At 39.2% G+C, this 26,636-nt stretch overlaps 2 protein-coding genes across 3 annotated transcripts; one reads left to right on the top strand and one right to left on the bottom strand.

Moving 5' to 3' along the window:
- Window positions 1-1,231: 1,231 nt before the first annotated feature.
- Atg13 (Autophagy-related 13) lies at window positions 1,232-2,693 on the bottom strand. Its single transcript, XM_088240366.1, has one exon. The coding sequence runs from the start codon at window positions 2,457-2,459 to the stop codon at window positions 1,350-1,352; it is 1,110 nt and encodes a 369-aa protein (XP_088096492.1). The 5' UTR covers window positions 2,460-2,693; the 3' UTR covers window positions 1,232-1,349.
- A 1,283-nt stretch (window positions 2,694-3,976) lies between these two features.
- sol (calpain 15 small optic lobes) lies at window positions 3,977-25,203 on the top strand. 2 transcript variants are annotated; one of them, XM_088240464.1, is made up of 10 exons: window positions 3,977-4,047; window positions 4,670-5,322; window positions 7,904-7,973; window positions 10,685-10,821; window positions 10,894-11,003; window positions 13,163-13,352; window positions 13,453-13,658; window positions 16,441-16,537; window positions 16,620-17,718; window positions 24,812-25,203. In XM_088240464.1, the coding sequence occupies exons 2-10, from the start codon at window positions 4,797-4,799 to the stop codon at window positions 25,008-25,010; spliced, it is 2,634 nt and encodes an 877-aa protein (XP_088096590.1). In that variant the 5' UTR covers window positions 3,977-4,047; window positions 4,670-4,796; the 3' UTR covers window positions 25,011-25,203. The 2 variants fall into 2 exon arrangements, with proteins under 2 accessions (XP_088096590.1, XP_088096582.1); XM_088240456.1 differs by having other exon boundaries at window positions 4,037-4,399.
- The last annotated feature ends 1,433 nt before the right edge of the window (window positions 25,204-26,636 follow it).

The following is a 26,636-nucleotide window of genomic DNA, read 5'->3' as shown; positions in this document are numbered from 1 at the left end:
TAGGTAATAAAGAACTCATACGAGAGGTAATATCATACATGATCAAGCAATAGTGCAAGCAATTGGTAAAATAAACCATAAATTGGTTTTTGTCCGCATGGGCGACTCCACTAGCCAGTGGCATTATTACTCTAAGGGTATAAACATTGGTGATTTACCAAATGTCATGTAATTAAAAGAATTTGTAAATATATTGTAGGCAATGTAATATTAGATACTAACTAGTGCCTTTAACTTACGAGTGTAATGTTTGTGTTCTACATAAATAATCATAAATATTTTCATTTCATTTTCATTTTTTTCATTTCATTTATTAGTTTATACATACAATGTTACAAAATGGCACAAAAAATACTCTGGAAAATACTGCTAGTACTAGGAGTAGGCTCAGTATATGAAGGGTCGGCAAGCCAGAAATATTAATACGCCTAATATTGCAATCGGTTCCTATATGGGCAAATGCCTGTTCTAAGAAACCGATTTGTTGCGGCAAATATGGTTTACGAATATGTTTCCTATAAATAAAAAACAATATTGAAGAAATTAAAAAAAAAAAAACAGTTATAGCCCAAAAGAGAAGAAAAGAAAAAAAAAATTAAGTTTACATTAAATGTAAAAATACAATTAAATACATAAATATAAAGCATACATACTTCGTACATACATATACACATACATACATATATACACACATATACATACATATACATATATATACACACATTCATACACAATATATATGCACATGCGAAAATACAATAAATTTATATATGATTCAATGGGATAGCATAATATTTAGATTACTATCTTCAATAAATTCTCCGATTCCTTACTTCCAATGTCTGTCTACCAAATCTTTAAATTTCTTTTCAAAACTGATGGTTTATCAGATTTCCAAAATGACGGTATCAGGTTGTATAGTTTAGGTCCGTTATATAGAAATGATTTTTGGAATACCGCTGTACGTGCTATTGGAATCACCAAATCGTTTCTTACTGTACTCTTGGTTGAGTGCGCATGACTCACAATCACCTGAGTGCTCCTATTTTTGTGGATGTCAAGTATTACTTTCTTTATGTAGATTTGCCTTAAGCCAAGGACGTCTAAGGATTTGAAAAGGCCTTCACTCGGATGATTGTACGGTTTCCGCAATATTATCCTCAATATGCAACAAAAAAAAACTCAACACAGGCTAGAACACCCTAATAGCGAGGAGAATATAGCCACCATAAAAAGAAGAACATCAAATTTATTTATATATTATGTACAAAAGTAAATAACAAATTTATAGTATAAGCATAAGTGATGAAAATTGAACATACGTAAAAATAACAAGATTGTAACGCAAATTAATTATTATTAGGAGAATGGCACAAGGAAGCTATCATTCGGTCGTAATCAGGGAGAGAGGCTTCGAAGTCCAAAAGCTGCTGGTCAACATCGGGCAGAGCCGGGTCCTCGGGGGAGCGGAAAGTCTCCAGCGGGGGCGCACGGTAGCACTCGCGGTAGAAGCCTGCCAGCTTGGCTGTGGGGCATTTGTCCGCGATGGCGAACGGGAAGTGCAGCTCCTCCATCAGTCTGTCGTCCTCCGGCAGCGGCCAGGCGGGCTGCGGCGGCGAAGGCGGGAGCGGAAGCAGAGGCGCGGGAGGCGGCAAGGCAGGAGGCGCCGCGGGCGGAGGCGCGGGCGCACGCAGCAGCCACCCGAAGGCGGGCTCTGCCGGCAGCAGGAAGGCCGCCTCCGAGTAGCGGCGCGCGAGACCCTCGTCAACGAAGGCGCCGGCGCGCATGGGCCGGTCCAGGTCACGCGGCTCGGCGCGGAAGTGGTGCGAGTCCAGCAGCAGCGAGGCCTGCGCCTGCGCGGGCGAGATGGTCATGCGCGTGCGGTAGGCCACGCCGGCCGCCAGGCTGCCCGCGGGCGTGCTGAGCTGCCCCACGCGCTGCTGGCGAAAGCCGTCGCCCAGGCTCAGCGTGCGCGGCTCGCCGCTGTACACGCGGTAGTAGATGACGTACGAGCGCGGGCACTGGCGGCGCGACAGGCGGTAGGCGGGCGTAGCGCGTGTCACGGACACCAGCGACTTGAGCAGCTTGCCCATGCGGTTGTAGACGTGGCACGTGACCTTGGCGTCCGCGTCTAGTGGCTCGGCGGCGGCCGTGAGGGTCCAGGCCTCCAGCGCCAGCGCCTCACCCTCGGCCGTGCGCAGGGAGATCTCCACGCACAGCGGGAGGCGCGCGCGCCCCGTGTCGGGGCACAGACAGCGCTTGGCCTCCGCCTGCACGTCCGCCTGGTCCGTTATGGCCAGACTGAACCAGTCTCCGCTCGACATCTGGGGCTTGCACGCCGTGTTCAGCTTGTCTCCTAACCGAGACTGCACTATTACTTGCGTGAATTTCAGGGCCAGAAACTTGGTGTACTTATCCAAGTCCTTTTTGTCTTGCGGACTTAATTTTGTCGACGCCATGTTCCTGTGTTTATTTACGCGATGTTACTATTTTGTAAACGAAAAGGCGCATCATTTCCACGATAACACTAGGCACTACCAGTTGGAACAATCATTGAATAAATGCGAAAATTATTATATTCTCACGAAAAAATATGACGAACGACAAAGATCATAACATAACGCGACTTTGATCAGACTACTTTGATAATAGAAATAGAAAACACGCGAAACGTCAAAGTCAAAAATGCGCAATAGATTGCCAGCAGCAGAGTTTTTTTTAGGTAAGTACTATTTACACAATATTTTTTTTCCTCTTCTTCGTTTTTGATGGCCTTTTCACCTCTCAACTCGGATATTCTGGCCAGTGTCGACTTTTTGGTTTTTTCGTTTATTTACGCATGTGTTAGTAATATATACGGGTTAGTTAGTTAGTATTTAATATTTTGAGAACTTTACATTTAATAATATTATATTTCATATTTACATCTTAAGGGCATTCCTCACATACATTTTATAAAATTTTACCATTTTTACCTTTTTTGTGTAAATTAGGTAACAAATCTTAATTGAGCATTTCTGTTATTTTATATAAATCTGTAGTTTTAAAAATATTTTTTTAAATTAATTAAGTATTCATTGTTTTTTTAACTAATTCTTGTATTTAAAAATTTGTTGCAAGAGTGAGAGAAAAAGAATTTAAGAAGGGAATATGGGAGATTTTTCATCCATTTCCAAATCTAAGTACTTTCCATTTTCTGTTGGTTTAATTTGCTCATCTTTGATTACTTTGTTAAGTTTTATGAGGCGTTTTTAAAAATATACTATCATATATATTAGTCTTATTTGATTTTATAGTTATTAAGTTATTATCTAACGATCTAACCAGTACATACATTTATTCAGATCTTCATTGATGTTGTTTAGCAGTTGGGTTTCATTATCATCACTATATATCAATGAAGTATCATTTACAGATACGAAATACCTCCCCGATACATTTGAATGTCCAAGGTTATCAATGAACAATAAATAAATAGGGGGCCTAATATTGACCCATCAGAGACGCCTATAGTTTTAGGTATCTTATAACTCATATAATTAAGATAATTTGTTATTGTCAAAATGAGTTTGTTGTAACTCCCGGGAGTACAAAAAAATGTCTTTCTCCCCTTTATATAGTTTTTTAAATAAAAATGTTCAAAGAAATTTTCCCTAAAACCTAATCTCAACAAAAAACATAAAAGTGCATAGTAATCAGCAGTGTCAAAGGCTTTAGATAAGTCAATAAAAATATCCTCCCTGATTCCCTTTTTTTAATAGTAAATTATTTACTATTCGTTGAAAATAGCACTCAAAATAAAGTATACGGGTAAATCATAAAAACTTAAGAAAATAAATAGTAACAATCATTGACTACGGTACCGATTTATTTTATAACAGGATATGCAAAATTTTGTCATTTTTTTGTTTTATGACATAGAGGTAAATAACATAGTTTCGATTTTAGGTAGGATATTTTTTCCGAGTTTTCACTTCTGGTCACCTTTCGCTCATGGTAAAGTTCTTACCCTTTCAATTTCACAGCGCCCTTTGTCAAATTAAATAGGTACGTTTGGGTATGTCAAGTACAAATATGGTGGATCAGCTGTTTCTTTTAGGAATCCTCCGAGTTAATATTTTATAAATAAAGTGGTCCCTCGGTAAATTAGCCATGTGTGTGTTAAAATGGGTTCTATTGCTTCAGTGCTGCAATGGCATTGTGATTCCTGCGGCCAGATAAATCCCACCGAATCAGTTAAATGCATAAAATGCGGAGTCAAAAGAGTTCCTGTTACAAGTCATGACAACAATCAAACGTCATGCAAAGACAACGAGAGTTACTGCAGCTTTAGAGACACCCGCCTTCGTCGGAATTCAGCGGAATTCTCAAAGATACCTTTGCAGGGCGGGAAAAATAGGTCAGTGTCGAATACTCTCTCGGATCGAGAATAATTGACAGCAGTAGCTTGTCAGAGGTATCGATTTTTCTCGTCTTTTTTTCAGTCGAGATTTATGTTTTCCTTTTAACTCTACCCTGTCGCTTCTAGATAGAGCATCAAAGGGCCACCGTATTTATCGTAATTTTATCTAGACAAGCGCGTGCATTTCCAGCAGCCGTCTGTAAGTACGGTCGGGTGAGCGGGTTAGTCTGTACATCGCTTCCATTAAAGACTCTTGTGTGTGTACAGATGCGGATCGGGCTCGGAGCCGTCCCTAGCGCGCCAGTGGGAGTGCGGCGGCTGCGGGCTGCGCGCGCGCTCCGCGGGCTGGCGCTGCGTGGCGTGTGAGCGGCTGGGCCCGCACGCGCGCGTGTACATGGGCGAGCCGAGCGCGCCGCCCACGTGGGCGCTGTGCACGCGCGGCCGCGGCGCGCTGCTCACCGTGGCGGACTGGGCGCGCGACGGCGTGATCTACGCGCTGCCCAACAAGGGCCGCTACCGGGACCTGAACCTGCGCCTGCAGGTGGGCGCCGGCGCGCCGTCGTACGTGGCGGCGCCTGAGCCGGCCGGCGGCGGCCGCATGTGGTCGTGCCCGGCGTGCTCGTACGCGTACAACCGCGGCTGGCTGGCGGCGTGCGAGGTATGCGCCGCGCGGCGCCGCGCGCCCAGCCTCACGCGACCCGCGCTCACCACCCTGGGCGTGGGCTGGGCGTGCCGGCGCTGCACGCTGCGCAACGCGGACGCGGCGGCGGCCTGCGCGGCGTGCGGCGGCTCTCGCCTGCGCGCGCTAGCGCCCGCGCCCGACCCCACGCTGCCCCGCGCGCGCTCCTGGGCCTGCGCGGCCTGCACGCTGCGCAACCCCCTGGAGGCGGCTCACTGCCGCGCCTGCAAGGCTATGCCCGGTGAGTCTGCCACCGAGTGAGGTGGACCTCAGATATATTTTTAGCCGGTTCTTCTCTGCTGTATTTCATTGTTCCTGGACTGGCAGCTGAAGCGCAAGATGGAATTTTTCTTTCATTTAACAAAAATGATCCAAATGCACTGCAGTAGGAGTGTCCAAACATTGCCCTATACACCATCAGGTGGGGATAGGGAAATGATGATGATAGATTGGTTCTTTGGTTCATTTATGATTATGGGATTATTTTCATTTTATTTTATATTGAATCTCGAAATGTGCTGTAATAATAACAATGTACATTCGCAGGTCTCGGGTTCGATTTCCGACATGGTTGATATGAGATATTTATTTTAATGGGTGTTTTTACACTACAATATTTCATAGTCCCTGGACTGGTACCTGAAGCGTAAGACTGATCATATTCAAGATACGCTGCGATTGTTGTACCGATGCAGTGTCCTATGCACCATTTGGTGTCGAAAGGGAATGGTGATGATGATGATTATAAATAACAAATCCAACAATCGAGCACTTTTACTTATCAATTAAGAATGATGTAAATCTGAATGATGAAGTTCAATTGATACTTTGATTTAACCATTCGATGATGTAGGTGTTTTTGCACGAACGTGTTGCGATTTTTGAGATGGTTTTAGCTCAAGAACCATCTTTATGTTTATATTACACCTTCCTGTGTTCTTTTTCATTATTATTTTTGTATTCTATTTTTTTCGTACTCAAATACTCAAAACATAAATAAACAACTCTGTGCTTATTAAACTTTGGTGTCAATAAAATAAGTATGCACATTTGTGTCATATTTTCAGTGGCACAAATAGTACAAGATGGTCTTGGTAATATAAGTAGACTCATTTCTATCATTCATTGAGTAGTACACATAGTATTAGTTGGTTCTAGTAGCATAAGTAGACTCATTTCTGTCCCATCTTTAATGGTTCAAGTAGTATATCTGGAATATTTCTGTTACATCAATGTTGTTACACAAATGAAATGATCTGTAAATTATAACCCGTAATAATAAAATTGACATTTTTCATGATACTCTCTCAGCTTTTGCGAATAATCTCTTAGGAATAAATCTTATTCAATAAGTACACACGTACAACTTATTTTTTATTGCATTGTATCCTGTATAAACAAAAATATTAAAAAATATGTATTACAACTTAACGTATAAATCTATTTTGTGTAATTCTATAATTGAAGATATATATGCATGTTAAATTATTTCGACGAATGCTTTTAAATTGTATGTTTTCTAGTATGTATCTTTGTTGAATTACCTAATAAAATAAAATAAAATAAAAATAAAATAAAATAAATAACCCATTTTGCAAAGTATGAGTTCTGTAGCTAAATAATTGGGTTCATAATAACGTTTTATTGCTCTCCTGAAAAGTTGCACTTTTACAGTTATACTCTTATGTCCGCCATCAAATAAATATAGAAAACTATAATTGGCCTATACTTTTGTTTTTTTTGTAAATATTGTATTTGTGTTTTTGTTACAATGGCTATTGTTTTCTTTTAATGAATAAAATAAAAATAATATTAATGACTCTAGCAATAAGTAGTACTTCCGGATTTATTCAGCATGAGAATCAAATCTCCGAAACCACCTGTATTTAATGTCCAGAGAAGTAATTCTTATTTATTTAATCAGAAAGAAAATGAAACAGAAGGAAATGAAAAGAGAAACAATACTAGGTACAGCCCCCATTAGGTTGTTAAAAGAGTTGGGAATAAGTGAAACAAGAAAACATTTTTTTTGACCAAATTTGGTTTTATTTTTCAATATACATGCCTTTTAAGTCGATGCAGCGAGTCCATCCATTTTATCTCGTCTAAAAAGTAGTCCTACGGAAGCTCTCCTATAGATGCCTCAGTTTCAGCTATGAGATCCTAATTTGAGTGAAATCACTTACTGGTGAGCCATCTCTTCAGGTTTGGAAACTGGTAAAAGTCGCTAAAGGCCCGGTCTGGCGAATAGGCCGTGGAACCTGTTCAAACCCAATCGGGTTTGAACAGGTTCCACGGCCTACGAAATCTTGTACAATTTTACTCGCGCAACTAACGATGAATGAGCAGGCGCATTGTCGAGACAATCGATTAAGAATGATATAAATCTGGATCAATTATTAAAGCGCACAAAAGGAATACGGTGAAGCTGCCCAGATGAATTTCTATATTTGAGAATATATATACATATATTATATTCATGAATATCGCCGTGACAAATTTGATCAAAACTCAAACAGAAAGTGTCACAACACATTACTGCATTCCTTCCCTGCGCCTTAAACGAAGATCCCCACCCATAGCATGGACACCGGCTGAGTGAAAAAATGTTGCCCGGTAAGCGCACTCCCATAGCAATGTACAGGCCGGGTGATAGTCGTGTCACACTCGTGGCACCGGCCGCTGAGTCACCGTAGTGAGCTCACTCTCATATATCTCGATAGCACTCGACTCTGCGACAAAAAGTCGAGGTTACCAAAAATTACACTCAGTGTGGGCTCTTAACGCGAGTAGTAGTAGTAATGGCACACGTTGTCTTGCAGAGTCCCCCGTCGAGGAGCTCCCACGCGGCCCGTCGCCGCCCCCGCCGCCTCCGCCGCCCCCACACCGCAGGTAAGGTGACAAGTGTTTGGACTCGATGGCTACTCTCGGGCAAAATTTCCGGAAACGGAAATCAAGTAACGATAAGTCCACCCCGTAGACGGTTGGAGGTTTTGCCTTCCACATGAAATTCAATACTCGATTTAAATCGAAATTAAATATTGCACTGCTATCTGGTCTCCTGTTTATAAATTAAATATTAATAGAATCGTGAGTGTTCAAAAAAAATTCCTGAAAAAACTAGAATACAAATTTCATTTGCATTTTCCAAATTATTTAGCTTCATTAAAATTTTATAACCTTGATTCATTAGCACACAGAAGAGATATGTTTGATCAGATTCTGCTTTATAAAATTGTCAATAATAAATTCGATTCCCCGGAACTCATTAATCTACTTGCTTACCGTGTCCCCTCCAGGCCAACTAGACTCTCTGATATTTTCTATATTCGTAAATTTAAAACTAATCATTGGAAACATTCTACGATCCCTCGTATATGTGAAACATTTAACAAAAAAATTAATAGTCTTGATATATTTAACACTCCATAGAATATGTACAGAAGATAATTAATAGGCTTGATTCATGCTCTTCATTCATAATTCCTTTAATCATAAAATCAAATGCAATTTTCCACTCTCACTTTCCTTCAATCATCCTTTACCACTCCTTATCAATTTCCTTCTTTTCCTTTCCACTATCTCCTTGTTTTGTCCATATTTATCTTATTTTAATATATAGTATATTTATTATTTATATTGTTTAAACTTCAAGCCGTCATCGCTTTATTACAGTATTATTTAGTGAATACATATAATTGGATGGCAGGCCCTACTACGTATACATTTTATATAGTTTTTTTGTTCTAAATATTCATTTAACCTGTACATCTGTTTGTATTCGAAATAAATAAAATAAAATTAAGTACCAAATATGTATAACTAAAAACGTCGGGAAAACTGAGATGTACCGAAATCTAATTGTTTCTTTGTTCTGAATTAAAGAAAATAATAAAAGGCATATAATTGTTCAATGAAAAGGGAAAAAATCTGTATCCCATTGTCAGTCATTTAGTATGGAATATGATGTTTGCCTTGTTGATGCGTATTGCGTGCTTTATTATTTGTCAGTACTCTGGAATATAACACCGACACTTGGCCTATGCCCAGATCGCTCCAGAGAGAATATTACCATCTCTGCATGTTATGTGCAAATTTTAATTTGTTAGTATTTATAACAACTCTGTACACTTGATAAATTATTTTTTGGTGCTTGGTGCTTTATTTATATCAAATTCAAATATTCATTTGAAAAAGGTGGTTTTGCTTAACAATATTTTACTGTCCCTAGACTGGTGTCCAACATATTAATTGTTCAAATATAATACTGAAAAAAAATATTCTAGTAGCTGGAACTTTACCGCAGGCGCGGATCAGTAGTTTGTCATAAATAAATAAAATTGTTTTTTTGTATAGGTATATGACTGATTATTTATGACATTATTATATAATATCGACGGTAAAAAAGCTAAGTGACTGATTGGGGATTGACACTTTGGGCGATATTGAGTTATATATATCATTTTACTCAGAATTTTCAGCTGCATCGTACGAGCCGACTCCCATGGAGATCGATCGTAGTTTTTGACGCTTACTTTAAAAACCGTCTTTTATGACGTTCATAAAATTAAAGAATTTATTTATTTTTTATTTTTATTTAAATCTTAAAGTAGGGCACACATATCATACATATTGTTATGTGTGTTCTAATAATAACATTGCAAATATATTACATTTATAAATTGTTATCATTAATATCATTAATTGTTATAATCATATTGTTGTTGTTATAATTTATATCACACGAAACTTGTCTTTTTTTAAGAATTGTCGTTTAGATTTACTTTAAATAGTATTTTTGAACTCTTCAGCAAATTTTGCTCATTGGTAAACAAATATCGTTACCACATCAAACATTTGAAATAAAACTTGCGTTTCGTTTAAACTAATTAACTTCAAAACGTATGAATTACAAAGAAAAAAGCAGTCATTTTACCCATTTTTTATGTTGAATGTTTGGCGTCACAGGTAAAATTCCTCTGTGAGTCAAATAAAGATTTTATCGTTTAAGCAAAATGCATTAAATTTTTTATAAGAAGGCTGGCGCTTCAGTCACTCTCAGATCAGTTCAAAATGGCGTATTTCAAATGCCGACTGGTATTTAAATCCTAGATCCTCTATTCGGTGATTTCATCCCATGTGAGTGGTTACAGTGATTCATGTCCCGGTTAAAATAAAAATCGGATTGTATTTATTCATTTATTTATTCACACTCTTTATCAAAATACAATTCCATGTTCATTTGCCTCCATACATTATATTTTATATAGTAAACGTCAAACTATTACCACCATTCAACTAAATTATCTTTTACCGAGGCATACAAATATGCCCGTGGATTCTTTGCATTCGGTTATAGAAGATAGTACATCAAAAAACGTAATCTGCCAACTAAAACCAACCGACCTATGTTTTATTTTTATAATTCAAGTTACAAAACCTTTTTGATAGAAAATAAAAATAACTGTATTTGAATAAAAATTACCTCATCAATACTATTACCAAATGGGAAAAACGTTTTTAGTGGTTTAATCGAGAATGCTGATTTTGAAGTTTTGTATTTATGCATGTTCCGTTTAAAAGTGGTATCTCGTGTTTGTTAGCCAACAAGAGGACGCGAGTCCGGGCGAGTGGCAGTGCTGCGTGTGCACCTTCAGCAACCCCAGCGCGGCCTGCGAGTGCGACATGTGCCGCGCTCCGCGAACCTCTCCTCAGGACATCATCCAGGTCATAGACGGAGGTGAGTACGCGAGCCCGGCGCCCGTAATATCGCCGGAGCTCGCACCGATCGCTGACCGCCCGCTTGTTGCAGCCTTCGGGGACAACGGGCGCCAGGAGAGCTGCCAGATGGAGACGCTGCGCCTGAAGGAGGAGAGCCTGGCGTGGGCGCAGTGGCAGGAAATCCTCAACCAGTGCAAGCAAGTACGTATAAAAGTTGTATGTTGTTCGCTGAAAATGTTCTAACAATCGACACCAAATAGAAATGAGCATTCCAGCAGAAGTGCGAAAGGGAATTAATTTTATTAAAAGCGGATGATTTGAAAACATAAAATTGAACACTATTGTAGAAAATAAAAACACTATTACCACATGTATGTATTACTATAAATATATTTTTGAATGTTTACAAACGACATTCGCTTTATATGGATCCCAATCAGATTCTTTCCTTATAATTTCTACCCATTTATTTATTTTTAATGGATTTTCAGTAATGATAAAATAAGATTAATTGACATTCCGTACATTTTTGAAAATCGCATTCCTTCATAAAGTGCACCCCTGTTGGTAGAAGAGCAGAGTTTGACATTTGTAAAAAGAATTCTCTATTTGAAAATGAATTGTTTTATGTTTTGAAATTCAGACATAAACAAGTACTCAGGTACCTACTTAAATTCAATATTTGAATATGAATTATTTTTGAATTTGTAATTCAATTATGAAGAAGTACCTTGGTTCTTACTTATCAACAAAAGTTACACTATCCTTTTTCCTTTTATCTGAACAGTTTTTACACGCTTTTACGCACAATCAGGCATTTGGGTTTCAAATTTTTTATATTTTTTAAAATTCTTTATTTAGATAACCAGCAGCTATATTTATCTTAAATATAAAACAAAACAAATTACAAATAAGCCAATTACAGGTTTTCACAAGTAACATCACAGTAAGTTAAAAAATAATCTCGAACATAAAATGAACAGTAATCTAATGTAAATCAAAAAGAAAAGAAAAAACACTACAAATTGTTTCGAAAGCAAACGCCGCACGTCATTATGATTATTCGCAAATAAATCTATGTTTAATGATTTTGCTAATACATTAAAATTATTAAAAGTTCGCCAAAAATATGAATTTTGCCTATAATTAGATGAAACAAGAGGAATGTGAAGAAGAGGGTTATTTTTTTAGTACTTTGGAAGGAACATTAATAGAGAATTTGCATAGTAGTTCAGGACAGTCAATTGAAAAATCAGCTCATGTCAAAACCGCTCGGCGATTTAAGAACGATTAAATACGCATTGGCCATGACTGAGCGTTTGGGCGTAGTAAAGTGCCATAATTTTAGAGGGCTCGGAGCTTTTTTTTTCTAATGGGAGTTGCAGAATTATTGACCTCGCTTATAATGTACAAGGTTTATATTTTACAAGTGGATTTTGTTTCCAGGCTATCTATATGGAAGAAGTGTCGGGAAAGGGAGGGAATTTCGGCTGTGGATCTTTTTAGGAACTTCTCCGCATTCGCTTAATGAAGAGAAAACTACAGAAAACTCATTCAAGAGAAGCTGGACTATTGATGGACATCAGTAGGCCTTCCGTTTCACTCGAAGAGATCATGACATTTTGTGTCCTGTTATCATTTATTGTCTTTATTACTTGTACTATCCAATCCACGAGAGATACTACCTCTTGTGACTTACTGCGGAATGGACGGTTTTGCGTTGCTCCTCCAGGTTATGTCTTTCGACGCTGAAAAGGGGGCAATGCATCAGCAAGTGGGAAACATTTTGAGGGGTTTCATCATCATATGGACAGCGGTTGATCTTGGAAAGTTTAAAACGGTGCAGGTAGCTCATAAACCCTCCATGGCCCGTGAGGGTTTGTGTGAGTTCAATGCTCATACTCATTAATAGGGCAATTCACTTGCTGAATACGGCTTCTCTGTATAATATGAATCTATTTTTTCGTACGTATCGGCAGTTTAGCAGCTATCTGCTTTCTATTCATTAACTTCTAACTTATATTTACAGTCTGCATTACGTGATGGGTTTAACAGTCCGTAAAGTATCGCAGACTACAATTGTCAAATAAATAACATACTCACCACATTCCACGCCCGTGCTCCGCAATCGCACTCCAAACTCGCAAAACAATAACGTCAATGACATGAGTAATATCATCTGTAGCCATTCCCGTTTCAAATCTGTATTATTATCAGCGCTGTTTCAGGATAACGTTTTTCTTGCAATAATGTTTATAACATTATACGAAATGTTCCCCGTGACTCGAGCCGTTTCGCCATTCCTTCTTAATCTATTTTTCTTTAATATCGTCGTAATTTAGTTTATTTTGTTATTTCAGCGCGGTGGGCAGTTCGTGGACGAGACGTTCGCAGCGGCTCCGCGCTCTCTGTACTACGAGGTAGGAGGGGGCGGCGAGGAGCAGCCGGCCGCGCGGTGGCTGCGGCCGCGACACATCCACACCGACCCCCGCGACGCCCACCTGCCCTGGGCCGTGTTCCGCCAGCCGCGCCCCAGCGATATCTCCCAGGGTGAGTACCGCCGTACCGCCGCCCCCGGGGGGAGTGCTCCCGGCCGGGGGGGACCGCCGCCCTACGAAGCGGCATTCACCGGCTCGCTGGATGTCCGCAGGTGTGCTCGGGAACTGCTGGCTGCTCAGCGCTCTGGCCGTGCTGGCGGAGCGGGAGGCGCTGGTGCGAGGGGTGGTGCTGCGCGGGGAGGGAGCGTGTCCCCAGGGGGCCTACCAGCTGCGCCTGTGTAAGGACGGCCGCTGGACCACAGTGCTGGTGGACGACCTTCTGCCCTGCGACAAGCGAGGACACCTGGTCTACTCGCAGGTCATTTTCTATCTGTATTTTATTTCATATTATATCAACCGTGTTCGAATCGACGGCTTCAAACTGCGATTCTGAAAAGAGCGATTTCATAATTTTGAATGTATTTACAACCGAGCATAGCGTAGGTCTTTTACACATTCTGGCAAAATGATCAAAGTCAATAGATGTTTTCAGTCGTTTCGCAATATTTTCCAAAATAAGAGCTTGAACAAAAATTGATATTCGCTAATGCTAAAAATTGTTAATATGTAGTTGCGGAGTTTTTCTAATTAAAAAAAAAAACTTCTTAACACTAAATGCCAAGAAATGCAATATAATACATTTCGAAACACAAAAGAAGAACCATAACATGAACATAAAAATAAACAACGAAACTCTTAAAGAACTAGAACATGTGACTTACCTAGGACTCACAATGGACAGACAATTAAAATGGACAAAACACATAGACGGACTCACTAAAGTAATGGCATCACTACATAGCCTCTTCTACAAAATTAAAGATTATATACCAAGAAAGGAAAAAATTATGATGTACGAAGCCTATGTCAAAAGTAAATTGAGTTACATGATCACCTTCTGGAGAACTGGCAACAAGACAGACATAACAAGAATACAAAGACAACAAAATAAAATTCTTAAACTAACATACAACCTACCCTACCTGACCTCTACGACTGAACTGTACAAAAAAATACACCAGTTTGACATAAACTACTTGACTAAAATTGAGACCTTAAAAATTGCGCACAAAATAACACTGGGAAACATACAAGACGACGACATAATATTAGTCAAAAATGCTGACATACACAAATATAACACCAGACAACAACAACACTATCATATTGAAAAAGCATAGACAAACACAGGACAGTCAAAAATACTACATAATGGACTTAAACACTACAACGAACTACCTTACTACTTGAAAACTTTTACTGGAGACAAATTTAAAATCAATCTGAAAAAGCACATGATGACTGAACTAACTAGACTAGACGAGACATAAAATGACTAGACAATATTAAATTTCTAATGTAACCCTAACGGGTTTTTTAAAATTGTAAATAAATAAAAAAAAATAAAACAAACCTCTTCTAAAGGCAATGTATTTTGACAGTGAAAATGCAGATTCAAGTATCCGATGTAACCTTTTCTGTAAATATTTTGCCCCCCCTTTTACTGCATCATTACGATGTTTTCTCCGACGCCTTTAGTTATAATTGTCCAAGCCGCATCGAGTTATCAACAACTGAGATACTTCACAACCTGTCGAAGCTGTATTATAATAAATCATGAAGCGGGTCCCGATGGTATTCCAACTTTATTTATTCTATCTGCGCTCATCGGCTTTCTATACCCCTCTAAGATAAGATATCTTTAGAAAATGTATCAAAGAAGGCGGCTTTCACAGATTTATGAAAACATGCGCATATTATAAAAAATGTGTAAAATAAATATAGGCTTAGGGCTTTGGAATCTTGTTTATAATCGTATTTATTATCTGGTTTGTCAATTGCTTCGGATACAGCAACATGGTTTTGTCCCAAAAACGTCTGCTATATCCCAATAAAATGGAAAATACCTTATGAGGCCATTCTATAGTTCGATCCTTGAACCAGTAAAAATAGCGCAAAAATGAGTTTTAAAGATCATTCTTAAATAACCCATAAGGTAGGTATCCAACTCTTGCCTAATCAGGCATCTTCAGGACTGCTGAACGAAGACTTGTAACAAAGTAAAACTTAACCGAGGAGTTTTTATCAAAATCATTTACTCTGTAGTCATGTAAGTGTTATACCTGTCATTGTTCTAAACATAAATAAATGAATTGCATTTTTTGACATAGTTTGCCTGGATCGCCTTTAAGGCCTTAGTCGTATAAAAAGTAAGAAAATCAAACAATTTAGCCATTTTAAAATACTGTTTTTTTCAAAATTGTGCACTTAAAAAATGAATTAAACACGCATGAAACAGATGAAAACGATAATTTACTAAGATACTTCTATTTATAAATATACTCAAAAGTTTATGCAACTAAAATATAATTACTTCTCGTCTGGCAGATTACATCTCTTAAAATTTAGACCAATCTTTGGTACATTGATTTCCTTACTTTATATGTGACTGTAGCATTTTGATGTGTGTCGTAATTAAAATGTAATTATCTCATCTCGCGGTGGATTTTGAAGGTGGTGATTTCTCACCCTCGACCATTCTTTGAGAATTTTCTTTCAATTGACAGAAACCTAGCGAAAAAAAGGACTCCACATTTTTTTTCAGTTTAAAATATTTACTACAATTCTGCTTCGAACAGCCTTAAAATTACAAATGATTTGACAGATCTAAATAAAGGTTTACAGGTATCCATTTGAAAGTTGTACCGATAACTTGTACCCATTTTGGAAAAAAATTGATCGGAACCAGCATGAACACGATCACAATACTAGAGAAAAGAACAAAATTAGACTTCCATTTAGGAAAAGGGCAAAGTCACAAAATTCAATTTTATTTAAAGCAATTAAAAAGTATTACGAAATGGAAAAAAATATTTATGAAGAAAAAAACATATCAAAATTTAAAATAATGGTCAAGACATATGTGATAAACAATTTATAAATTAAATATATTTTCAATGTTATTATTAGAACACACATAACAATATGTATGATATGTGTGCCCTACTTTAAGATTTAAATAAAATAAATAAATAAATAAAATAAAATAAATAAAATAACTGGTAAACACTAATGCAAATTCTTCTGTTACCACCGTGCAGGCCAAACGGAAACAGCTGTGGGTGCCCCTGATAGAGAAGGCCGTCGCCAAGCTGCACGGCTGTTACGAAGCTCTGGTCTCTGGTCGCGCCATCGAAGGTGAGTAGCCGGCCTGCACGGTATGCGTTCACGCAGTCCGGTACGGAGAGGGAGGGCGTATAGTAACGGTGAACTTGCGCAGGTCTGTGCACGCTGACGGGAGCGCCGTGCGAGTCCGTGCCGCTGCAGGGGGGCTGCGCGGCCGGGGAGGAGGAGCTGGACCGGGACCTGGTGTGGGCGCAGCTGCTGTCGTCGCGCCAGGCGCGCTTCCTCATGGGCGCGTCGTGCGGCGGCGGCAACATGAAGGTGGACGAAGACGAGTACCAGCGCCTGGGGCTGCGGCCGCGCCACGCCTACTCCGTGCTGGACGTGCGCGCCGCCGGCGGCCTGCGCCTGCTGCGCCTGCGCAACCCTTGGGGACACTACTCGTGGCGGGGCGCCTACTCGGCCGCCTGCCCGCTGTGGACGGAGCGGCTGCGGCGCGCGCTCGACGCGGGCGCGCACGACGACCAGGGCGTGTTCTGGATCTCCTTCGAGGACGTGCTGGCCTACTTCGACTGCATCGACATCTGCAAGGTGCGCGCCGGCTGGCACGAGGTGCGGCTGTCGGGCATCCTGCCGCCGCTGGCCGCGCCGCGCCACCTGTCCTGCCTGCTGCTCACCGTGCTGCAGCCCACGGAGGCGGACTTCACGCTGTTCCAGGAGGGCCAGCGCAGCGCGGCCAAGGGCCGGCGCTCGCAGCTAGACCTGTGCGTGGTGGTGTTCCGCGCGCGGCCCGGCGCGGCGCCGCACCCAGGCCGCCTTGTGGCCAACAGCAAGCGCCAGGTGCGCGGCTTCGTGGGCTGCCACAAGATGCTGGAGCGCGACCTGTACGTGGTGGTGTGCCTGGCCTTCAATCACTGGCACACGGGGCTGGAGGGCGGCGGCGCGGCGGCTTTCCCGCGCCACGTGCTGGCCGTGCACTCGTCCAAGCGCCTGCTGCTTCAGCGCGTGACGCCGCCGCCGCACGTGCTGGCGGACGCTATCATCGGGCTGACGCTCGCGCGCGGCCAGCGCCACGAGGGCCGCCAGGGCATGACGGCCTACTACCTCACCAAGGGCTGGGCGGGTCTGGTGGTCATGGTGGAGAACCGCCACTCCAACAAGTGGATCCATGTCAAGTGCGACTGCCAGGAGAGCTACAACGTCGTCTCCACGCGCGGCGAGCTGCGGACTATCGATTCCGTTCCCCCGCTGCACAGGTATGTACCGCCTTCTACGAGGGCGGATTGAAAATGAAGCTACCTAAGTAGGAAAAAAACATTTTTTTTTTCAAAAACCATTTATTTCTCTCCTTTTCCTTCGACACACTTAGTAAGACGATATTCCAACTTTTTTATACCATCTGAATAATACGATTTCGGGAACCTCTCAAAATATGCGTTAGTTTCAGTACTCACTTCTTCGTTTGAGCTGAATCTTTTTCCTGCGAGCCATTTTTTCAAGTTTGGAAACAGGAAAAAGTCACTAGGAGCTAAATCTGGACTATAAGGTGGATGATCAACCAATTCGAAGTGTATTTCACGTAATTTTAGCATCGTATCGTACCGTGTCCCCTCCAGGCCAACTAGACTCTCTGATATTTTTTATACTCGTAAATTTAAAACCAATCATCGGAAAAATTCTACGATCCCTCGTATATGTGAAACATTTAACAAAAAAATTAATAGTCTTGATATATTTAACACTCCATACAATATGTACAGAAGAGAATGAATAGGCTTCATTCATGCTCTTCATTCATAATTCATTTAATCATTAAATCAAATGCAATTTTCCACTCTCACTTTCCTTCAATCATCCTTTACCACTCCTTATCAATTTCCTTCTTTTCCTTTCCGCTATCTCCTTGTTTTGTCCATATTTATCTTATTTTAATATATAGTATATTTATTATTTATATAGTTTAAACTTCAAGCCGTCGTCGCTTTATTACAGTATTATTTAGTGAATACATATAATTGGATGGCAGGCCCTACTACGTATACATTTTATATAGTTTTTTTGTTCTAAATATTCATTTAACCTGTACATCTGTTTGTATTCGAAATAAAATAAATAAATAAGTATCTAATGCTGTGTGAACCGGTGCGTTGTCTTGAAGAAGGAGCACTTTTTTCTTCTTTAAATGTGGTCGTTTTTCCTTGATTGCATTATTCAATTGATCCAATAATGCGCGATAATACTTTCCTGTGATTGTGGATCCTTTTTCGAGATAATCGATGAGCAATATTCCGAGTGCATCCCAAAATACAGTGGCCATAACCTTGCCAGCCGATTTCACTGCCTTTGTGTTCTTCGGAGCACTTCCACCAGCTTCCACCCATTGTTTCGATTGATTTTTGGTTTCAGGTGTATAGTGGTGCACACACGTTTCATCAACAGTTATTAATCGATGCCAACAATCAACAGGATTAAGCTTTATCATGTCCAAACACTGCAGTGAAGTGGTCTCTCGAACTAGTTTTTGTTCGACACTGAGCAAACGCGACACCCATCTTGCCAATAGCTTATTAATATGTTCATGCAAAATGTTGAACACACATTCATATGAGATGTTTACCGTTTCAACAATCTCATGCAACTTCACTCGGCGATCATTCATAACTGTATTGAGGATTTTCTTCAGTAACCACCCCTCTTGGCTTTCCTGTTGATGGTATTGTTGCAGTGCTTGTTCAGCCGCGTTTAAATTCAGCAATCCAATATTTTACCATGTAATCTGACGGAGCAGACTCACCGTAATGTTTGTCAAGCTTTTCTTTTGTCTCTTTCGTTTTCCCTTTCAAATAATAGTGTTTAATCACTGCACGAAATTCGCTTTTTTTTATTTTTCAAGAAACACAAAAGTTGTTTACTTCAAACGACTACAACAAATAAACTAATCGATGAATTTGGGTGACATTTTAACAGCTGCCGTTTGACAGATCGCAATTTGGAAAAAATAAATCTTTTTTGTGTTTGTGCTGCCATCTAGCGCTAGGTAGCTTCATTATCAATCCGCCCTCGTATATATCTGTATCTCTATTTTATATAATCGTGTATTCATGCCGAGGGGGCGATTACCGTCACTAGTTTTATCAGTACATATCGAGATCGAATATACATATCGAATCTTTTCTAATATCTCTATCTACCTCAGTTTGACGAAACCTGCTTTGCGGACATGTCGATATTGATTTATGAAGATTTATCCGACCTTGTTTTACAAATTTTAAAAGAATAAATTTGATTCCCCAGAACTGATTAATATACTTGCTCACCATTTCCCTTCCAGACTGGCTAGACTGTCTGATATTTTCTATATTCTTAACATTAAAACTAATGCATAGTAATATATTTTTTTTAATTGGCTAAATTTCTTTCAAAGTATTGCTTTTGTACCTTACGACCATAGAATTAAGAATAGTCCAGAAACCGCATGCGCACATCAAACAGAAGGCGACTCAACTACTCATAAATGAGTAGGTTTACGTTTTGACCCATTAGTTTCTTTGTAGACGTCGCTCAGTACGCAACTCCTAATTCGAATTTAACCATGCCGTGTTGTGTCCTTTTCAAGTGTAGAAATACTGCTAGGATCTTAAAGAAACAGGATGCAATCACATTTCATGTGTAATTATCAAATGAATGTGTTTGTCACAAATGCATTACTTAAAAATTGAATTATTTTTCCATCTGTAAGATTGTCGAAGAAACTGGAAATTTCGTTAGTGTTGCCAGAGTAGTAAAAATTTTTACCCTACTTTGCTCATATAATAAGAGAAATAATGAAAATTGATTCTCGGATTAAACGCCGTGGTGGACATTTAGCCGACATTATCTTTAAAACATAAAATATCATTTAACATGATATAAAAATATCCGTTTTATGTAAAATAAAATTTGTTTTATATTTTAAGTGCAAAGTTCATGAATTCAATTACTCTTATTAAATGACCCTTTACTTATCTACTGTGTTGTGTCAATCAATGTTTCCGAGTGCACATCACCTTGTATATCTTCCTCAAAAAGTAAACATCTATAAGCGCACCCAGCGCCCGCTCCATTCCCAGTGGGGAAAAGAAACTGGTCGATTACTTCAGCTTATTTCTTCATACAAAATGTATACTGTATTTTAACATCTCACAACTCACTCGGTGTTTTTTCCTCCTCAAGTGAGCTTCTCTACTTGGTGAATAGCATTTTGAACATTGTTTCTTAAGGCCCATATTCTTTAGATAGTATACAGTCGGCATAAGACACTAGTTATGTAATGTTAGTGGCACTACGCTTGGTACATGTGTCGATCTTTAGCATTATTCCTTTTAGAAGGATCGGAGCGGAAGGCGTGTTAACATTTTCGTTGCAATATTATTGGGAATCTATTTGATGATTGTCGTTGTTTTATTTTTCAAAACATTTATTAAGTTTTTATTAGGTATTGTATTAAAATAATGGAGCATTTACCTGTTGTATGTATATCACGAAGTTATTCGGTGTTGTTTAAGTTTGATCAGTGGATTACCTGTAATCATTATTTCAATAAAAAATATGTTAGCATTCCACCTTCCGCTGTCAGCAGCTGTAGCGAAGAGATGATGATTCACACAAGACCACAGAAAAAGAAGCCGTGTATATACTTTATTACTTCTATGTATATGTGTGTGCACATGCAGGTACAAATGATGAATTGCTACCCTGCGGTACACGCACCCTCGGTACATATCAATGTACTCACCTCGAAACTTGAAGATGCATGGCCGGTAGTGTATCTTTGTAATCGCTCGGGAGAATTTGTCTTCAACTATACTGTCATAATGAAGGTACGGCTTCCGTATCTTCCGATCGTAATTGCCCCCTTGGTCTTATTATTTTATCAAAATAATATAATCCAGTCATATTTTAACAATTTCAATTCGCTCACTGAAGACCTTGAAGCAGATTCTCCTTGAACTCTATTTTATTGTGATTTTTCCTCATACATCATCAGCCTTTATCATTTGAGTTGATGAATATCAGTATGTAACGCCAGTATGTCCACAACAACTCACCACAATGTCCATGTGGACCTACCAGCTTTTGAATTGAAAATGAGTGTTTTGACAGTGTTTTCATTGTAATAATAAGGACATGCTTTAATTTGAATAGTACTGAAACGACCTTATATTTTTTTTACTACATTTTGTAGAACAAATGTCGAAAAAAAATCGTGTGGACATACTGGCGTTTGATATTTATCAAATCATTTGTAGATTGTTAAGGTAGACCTCAATTATTAATTTTTTATAAATAAAAAAACATTTTTGTTCTTAAGATTTACCCAATTTTTTAAAATTTTGGGGTTTATTTTCATGTAAATAACTCGCATAGAAAATGGGAATCAAGTAGGGTTCGAACCTCTGATCCACGACATTAGCCATGGGACTACAACCCCGATGTATGTTATGTGGGCGGCGGCCTCCGTGGTGTAGTGGTCAAGACGCTTGACTCACGCACGGAAGGTTCCGGGTTCGATTCCCGGTGAGAACACAAAAATTAAAAATGTGATTTTTCTCAAGCCTGGTTGTTCTGTATTGTAATTCACCACTATAATTGGGCCTCCTGGCCTGTTGTGGTGCAAAAAAAAAAATGAAATGAAAAAATGAAATGAAAATGTATGCCAATATATTATATACTTTTTGTAATAAGTCCGTTATTTCCAATGCTCAATAAAAACAGTTCTTTAGTAAAGGTTTGTCGATTTTCAGTCATTGTTTTCAATATAAATTTTTTTTTAGGGTGATCCTGTCTAAGTTGGATTTGTTACGACATTTCAGGTACCATTGCAGGAGCTATCTTCAGGGTAAACTGTGTGTTTTGTATTTAAAAAACTCTTCATGTACTAGTAATTTGTACCGTGTCGCAGTAGGCACATTCCTTGTCATTTTTATAGTGTGTAGTGCCGGTATAATTTCAGCCCGTCGTCTTTGTTTATATTATTCGAGTGTTTGTGTATTTCAATTACTTCTTTTATTATTCGCCCACTGTTATTTCTAGGTTTATGCGAAATCTTTGGTTCGAAGGCGAAATGATGCCCAGTCTACGAAGTATTCCGCTGTTGCAGATTTTGTAGAGTGCCCGAGTTTACACATTCCTTTATGTTCATTAATTCGGTTCCCGGCACTGTACTCCACACTTCACACTCTACACTCTGCACTCTACACTCTACAATGATGACACGGAATGTGCCTTCTGCCGACTGCTACGCGGTACAAATTACTACTGCATAAACACATATTTTTTCTACAAAACATACAGTTTACCCCGAAGATGGCACCTAAAAGTAGCCGAAACGTCGCAACGAATCCAACTTACACGGAAATATACATAGAGCTATTTTGTAATTGTTTTTTATCAGTATTTTCTATTCAATCTACGATTAAATATAATTGTATTTGTCGTATTATTTTTAGTCTTAGGGGGTATTTCACCATCTCCTTGTAAAACCTGATCAGCTTATAATATGTCCCGCTAAATCACATGTAAGTTTAAAAATCCATTTCACTATCTCTGATTATGGCAAAAAAATGCAAATCTCATTTAAATCGTCGCTAAAGTTAACCGAGGTATTTCCTCTGTTTAACCCATTGCACCGCTAATAAAGATGACATAATTTGTTCAAACAACACACTATTGAATTTTGACACATTTTTTTATTACAATAACATTAAGAATAAATAATAAATAATGTGAAATAAATTGTGATTATTACATTTTATTATGAAATCAGTAAGCGCAATATACTTGGTTGTGTCCTTTTTATGAATAAACTTATTGTCATTCAGTTTTAATGTATAAAAAAAACACTTCAAAGACAAACCGGTAAATCGCCGGTTCTGTGAGTTAGTGACAAATTGACCTTGGCCGGCTATTCGCTGGCTTTGTGTTGCAATGGGTTAAATGGCGTCACTCCCGTTATCGTTATGACAGATCTGCTTGCCGTGAAAACTGTTTATAATCTAAATAATTATTTGCGAATCCAAGATTTTATGTTAAATTAGGTTGGTACTCTATTAAAGCTTGTATAAGAAAACATTATCTTTACACAATTTCATATGTTTACTGACATTTATGTAAAAGCTAAAGAGAAAATACTGAAACAGAAAAATAATAGCTATTAAAACAAAAGCGAGCTAAGAAAGACATATTATAAATGTCATAAAAAGTAACCTAAACTATTGATTCTCATTTTCAATAACATATTAAATACTGCGATATATCTAAAGCTTATTAGTAAAATTAAACGTAATAACTGAGGAAGAATAGAGTTGCTAGGCGTGCGTGGGAGTGTGGATTTCCGGCAGCAAATGCATAGATTTTTACAGCCAGGGCTTCCTGCGGATGTGTTGCCAGTTGCCGGACGAATGTCTCCATTAACTAGTCTAAGGATTGGTTTCGAGTTATTTCAACGTACGTTCTGTTAATCAGGATTTATAAGAAGATGATGACATTAATTGATAATTTAATTAATATTATAAAATATTTAGATTATTATCACTTTATTTTTTATATTGTTCAAATTTTTGCTTTATGTTTATGGTTACATTTCATGAGGAAGTTCAGTGCTACGGGAAATCGGATGTAATTTTTTTTCTTACGCCTGAAAATTGGAGCATTCAATTGTACCGCATGTTCTTGAAAATGTATGAAAAACGAATAAAAATGGTTTTAGTAAATTAATCTACTTTGATACATTACAGGTTTATGTGACCGCGTGTTTGCAATAACCAATAAATTATAGCGTCGTTACGTTGTTGTGGCAATTATGAGCAATCGTGATTACGACCGGCAACAGATTTCCAGGATCCGGGTTAGCCATATTTTTCCACACACAAGTACAAATTATAGTGGTACGGGGTTCAACTTTTAAATGTCAGAAACAAAACAAACACTCTTATCCGATCATCTTAAATGATGTCGTGGAATGCCCGCAAGTCAGCGGTTCGTGCAATAAACGTCAGTTAAACCCACGTTTTCTTTGCTTCTTGCCAATTATGTTTCATCATTCGGATGTGTGTTTTGATCGCTCACGGACCGGAACTTGTGACATCGAGGGCGGTGTAATTTGGAGTGAATTTTTAAAATTTCAAAATTTTAAAAAATCACGCCGATGATAATGCGATACATAAAACAAAACTCGTGGCTTAGTTTTGACAATCTACTAACAAATAAATTAAAAACCACCGAACTTCCTCATAAGACGGCAGGCATAATCTGTACATCTGTTTGCATTCGTAACATAATGAAATAAAGTAAATATTGCTGGTGTTCCAGGCAAGTGATCATCGTGCTCACGCAGCTGGAGGGCAGCGGGGGCTTCTCCATCGCGCACCGACTCACACACCGCCTCGCCACCACTGCCACCCTCCACGACTGGGGCGCGCCCTCTGGGGCCCAGCCTCCCCCTCGTCACCACCAGCCCCCCCTGGACCAGCACGTGCAGGGGCTCCATGCCCCCCGACTCATCACCTAACCTCGCCTTCTCCTATTTGTGGATATCGCTCTCTATGAATATCGATGAGGAAGCTTAGTGTTTATTTTTTTTAAAAATTTTTGTTAATAGATTATCAATTTTTCAATTTTTTTCTATGATTTTTTATGTTTTTAACTTTGAAAATTTCCGCCGAAACTTCAAAATTACACCAGCCACGACATTGTGAGTTCAAGTCGGTGAGTTTTTATAGAACCCTGTACAATCTCGAAAATATTTTTTTTGTGCCCGCTAAACGTCAAAAAACCAGAAACCTATCGTATAACATAACAACACCATAATTGATCGGTTTTTTAATTTTCCAAAGAAACACTTCAATTATGCAATTTACCGTAGCACTGAACTTCATTGTGTAGTATCGATGTACTAATGATGTTTGTATATATAATATAAAAGTAATTCATCATCAGTAAACATGTAAATTGGTGCTTCTAAATTATGAAATAATAACGGGGAATGTATCTCGTGTACATTGGTACTCGTAGGAATACTTCGCCAGCATCTCGTGCAGACTTGTATGATAGCTTCTGGGATTCGTCCTCTGTGTTCCGTGATCGGGCGACACGGAGGGACGAGGGCGAGGGAACCGGGCTAGAACTGCCAATCTGTAGATGAACCGTCTCTGCGCCGGTTAGAATAATCCGGCGGTTCGGAGGAGTGGTGTACGCCATCCACGGTCACCCGTGTGCGGCTGTACGCGTAGATATATTTTGTGATATTATCATTATGACATAGTATCAAACTATCGCGTACTCAATATGGATATTTGTTTGATTATATTTATTTCTAGTTTCACTAAAACTTTGTGTGATCGTCTCGTACAAATATTTCTGTGACTTATTGAATAATCTACTTGTATAAATAAGTATCTACTCTAGTTATCCCTCGTGTCATAGATATTAATGGTGGAAATCCTCGGGAGTCGGACCCTATAGTCACTCGCGATGTCGAGCGGCGCTGCGAGCGATCCCATATTGTATTGTGATATTACAATATTACTCTGTACATATTATTGCTAACATCTCGTATTTCATTCCCGAGATTATAAGTTCGACTGTCACCTTTTGTAGTAACCGATAGTTTAGGAATCGTCGTACACGGTGCGGGATATTGGAGTGTAATCGCCCACTGCCCACGTGCCCGGAGTATTATTATTACGCACGATGACAGGCAAAACATACGCGGCCTACAGATAATTGTATATACATACACGATAGAATATTAGTGTAGGAATATATTGTGTAGTTTTGAAACAAATGAGTCAAGTAAGATAGAGTAATATTTATAATTAAAAAAAGGTGTTCCGATGAATAGCATTTATTCAATTAAGAGTAAGATCTTCTAACAGCATATGTATATTCACTTTTCTCCATTCACCCGATGTTTTTCTGATTTGGGATCTCTCGCATTTCGTGTAAGAATCTTCAGTCAACCTCGCAGGATGATGCCCGTTGCTCAGTGCGGATTGTTTGGGTTTGTTAAACTCGGATTGTTCCGCCACTCTCGCCCGCGGAACGGCCAATCGGTGTACTCTCACTTCTGGCCGTAGCAGCTTCGTACCGAGACTGCGTTAATCCATCCGACACCGTTCGAGTTGTCTTTCCGCTC

This window comes from Micrasema longulum, unplaced genomic scaffold, assembly GCF_059751315.1.
Source record: "Micrasema longulum isolate JH-2025_06_02 unplaced genomic scaffold, ASM5975131v1 h1tg000123l, whole genome shotgun sequence".
NCBI lineage: Eukaryota > Metazoa > Arthropoda > Insecta > Trichoptera > Brachycentridae > Micrasema > Micrasema longulum.
Note: the sequence above shows the minus strand (reverse complement) of the source record. Positions and strands in the feature narration are given on the sequence as shown.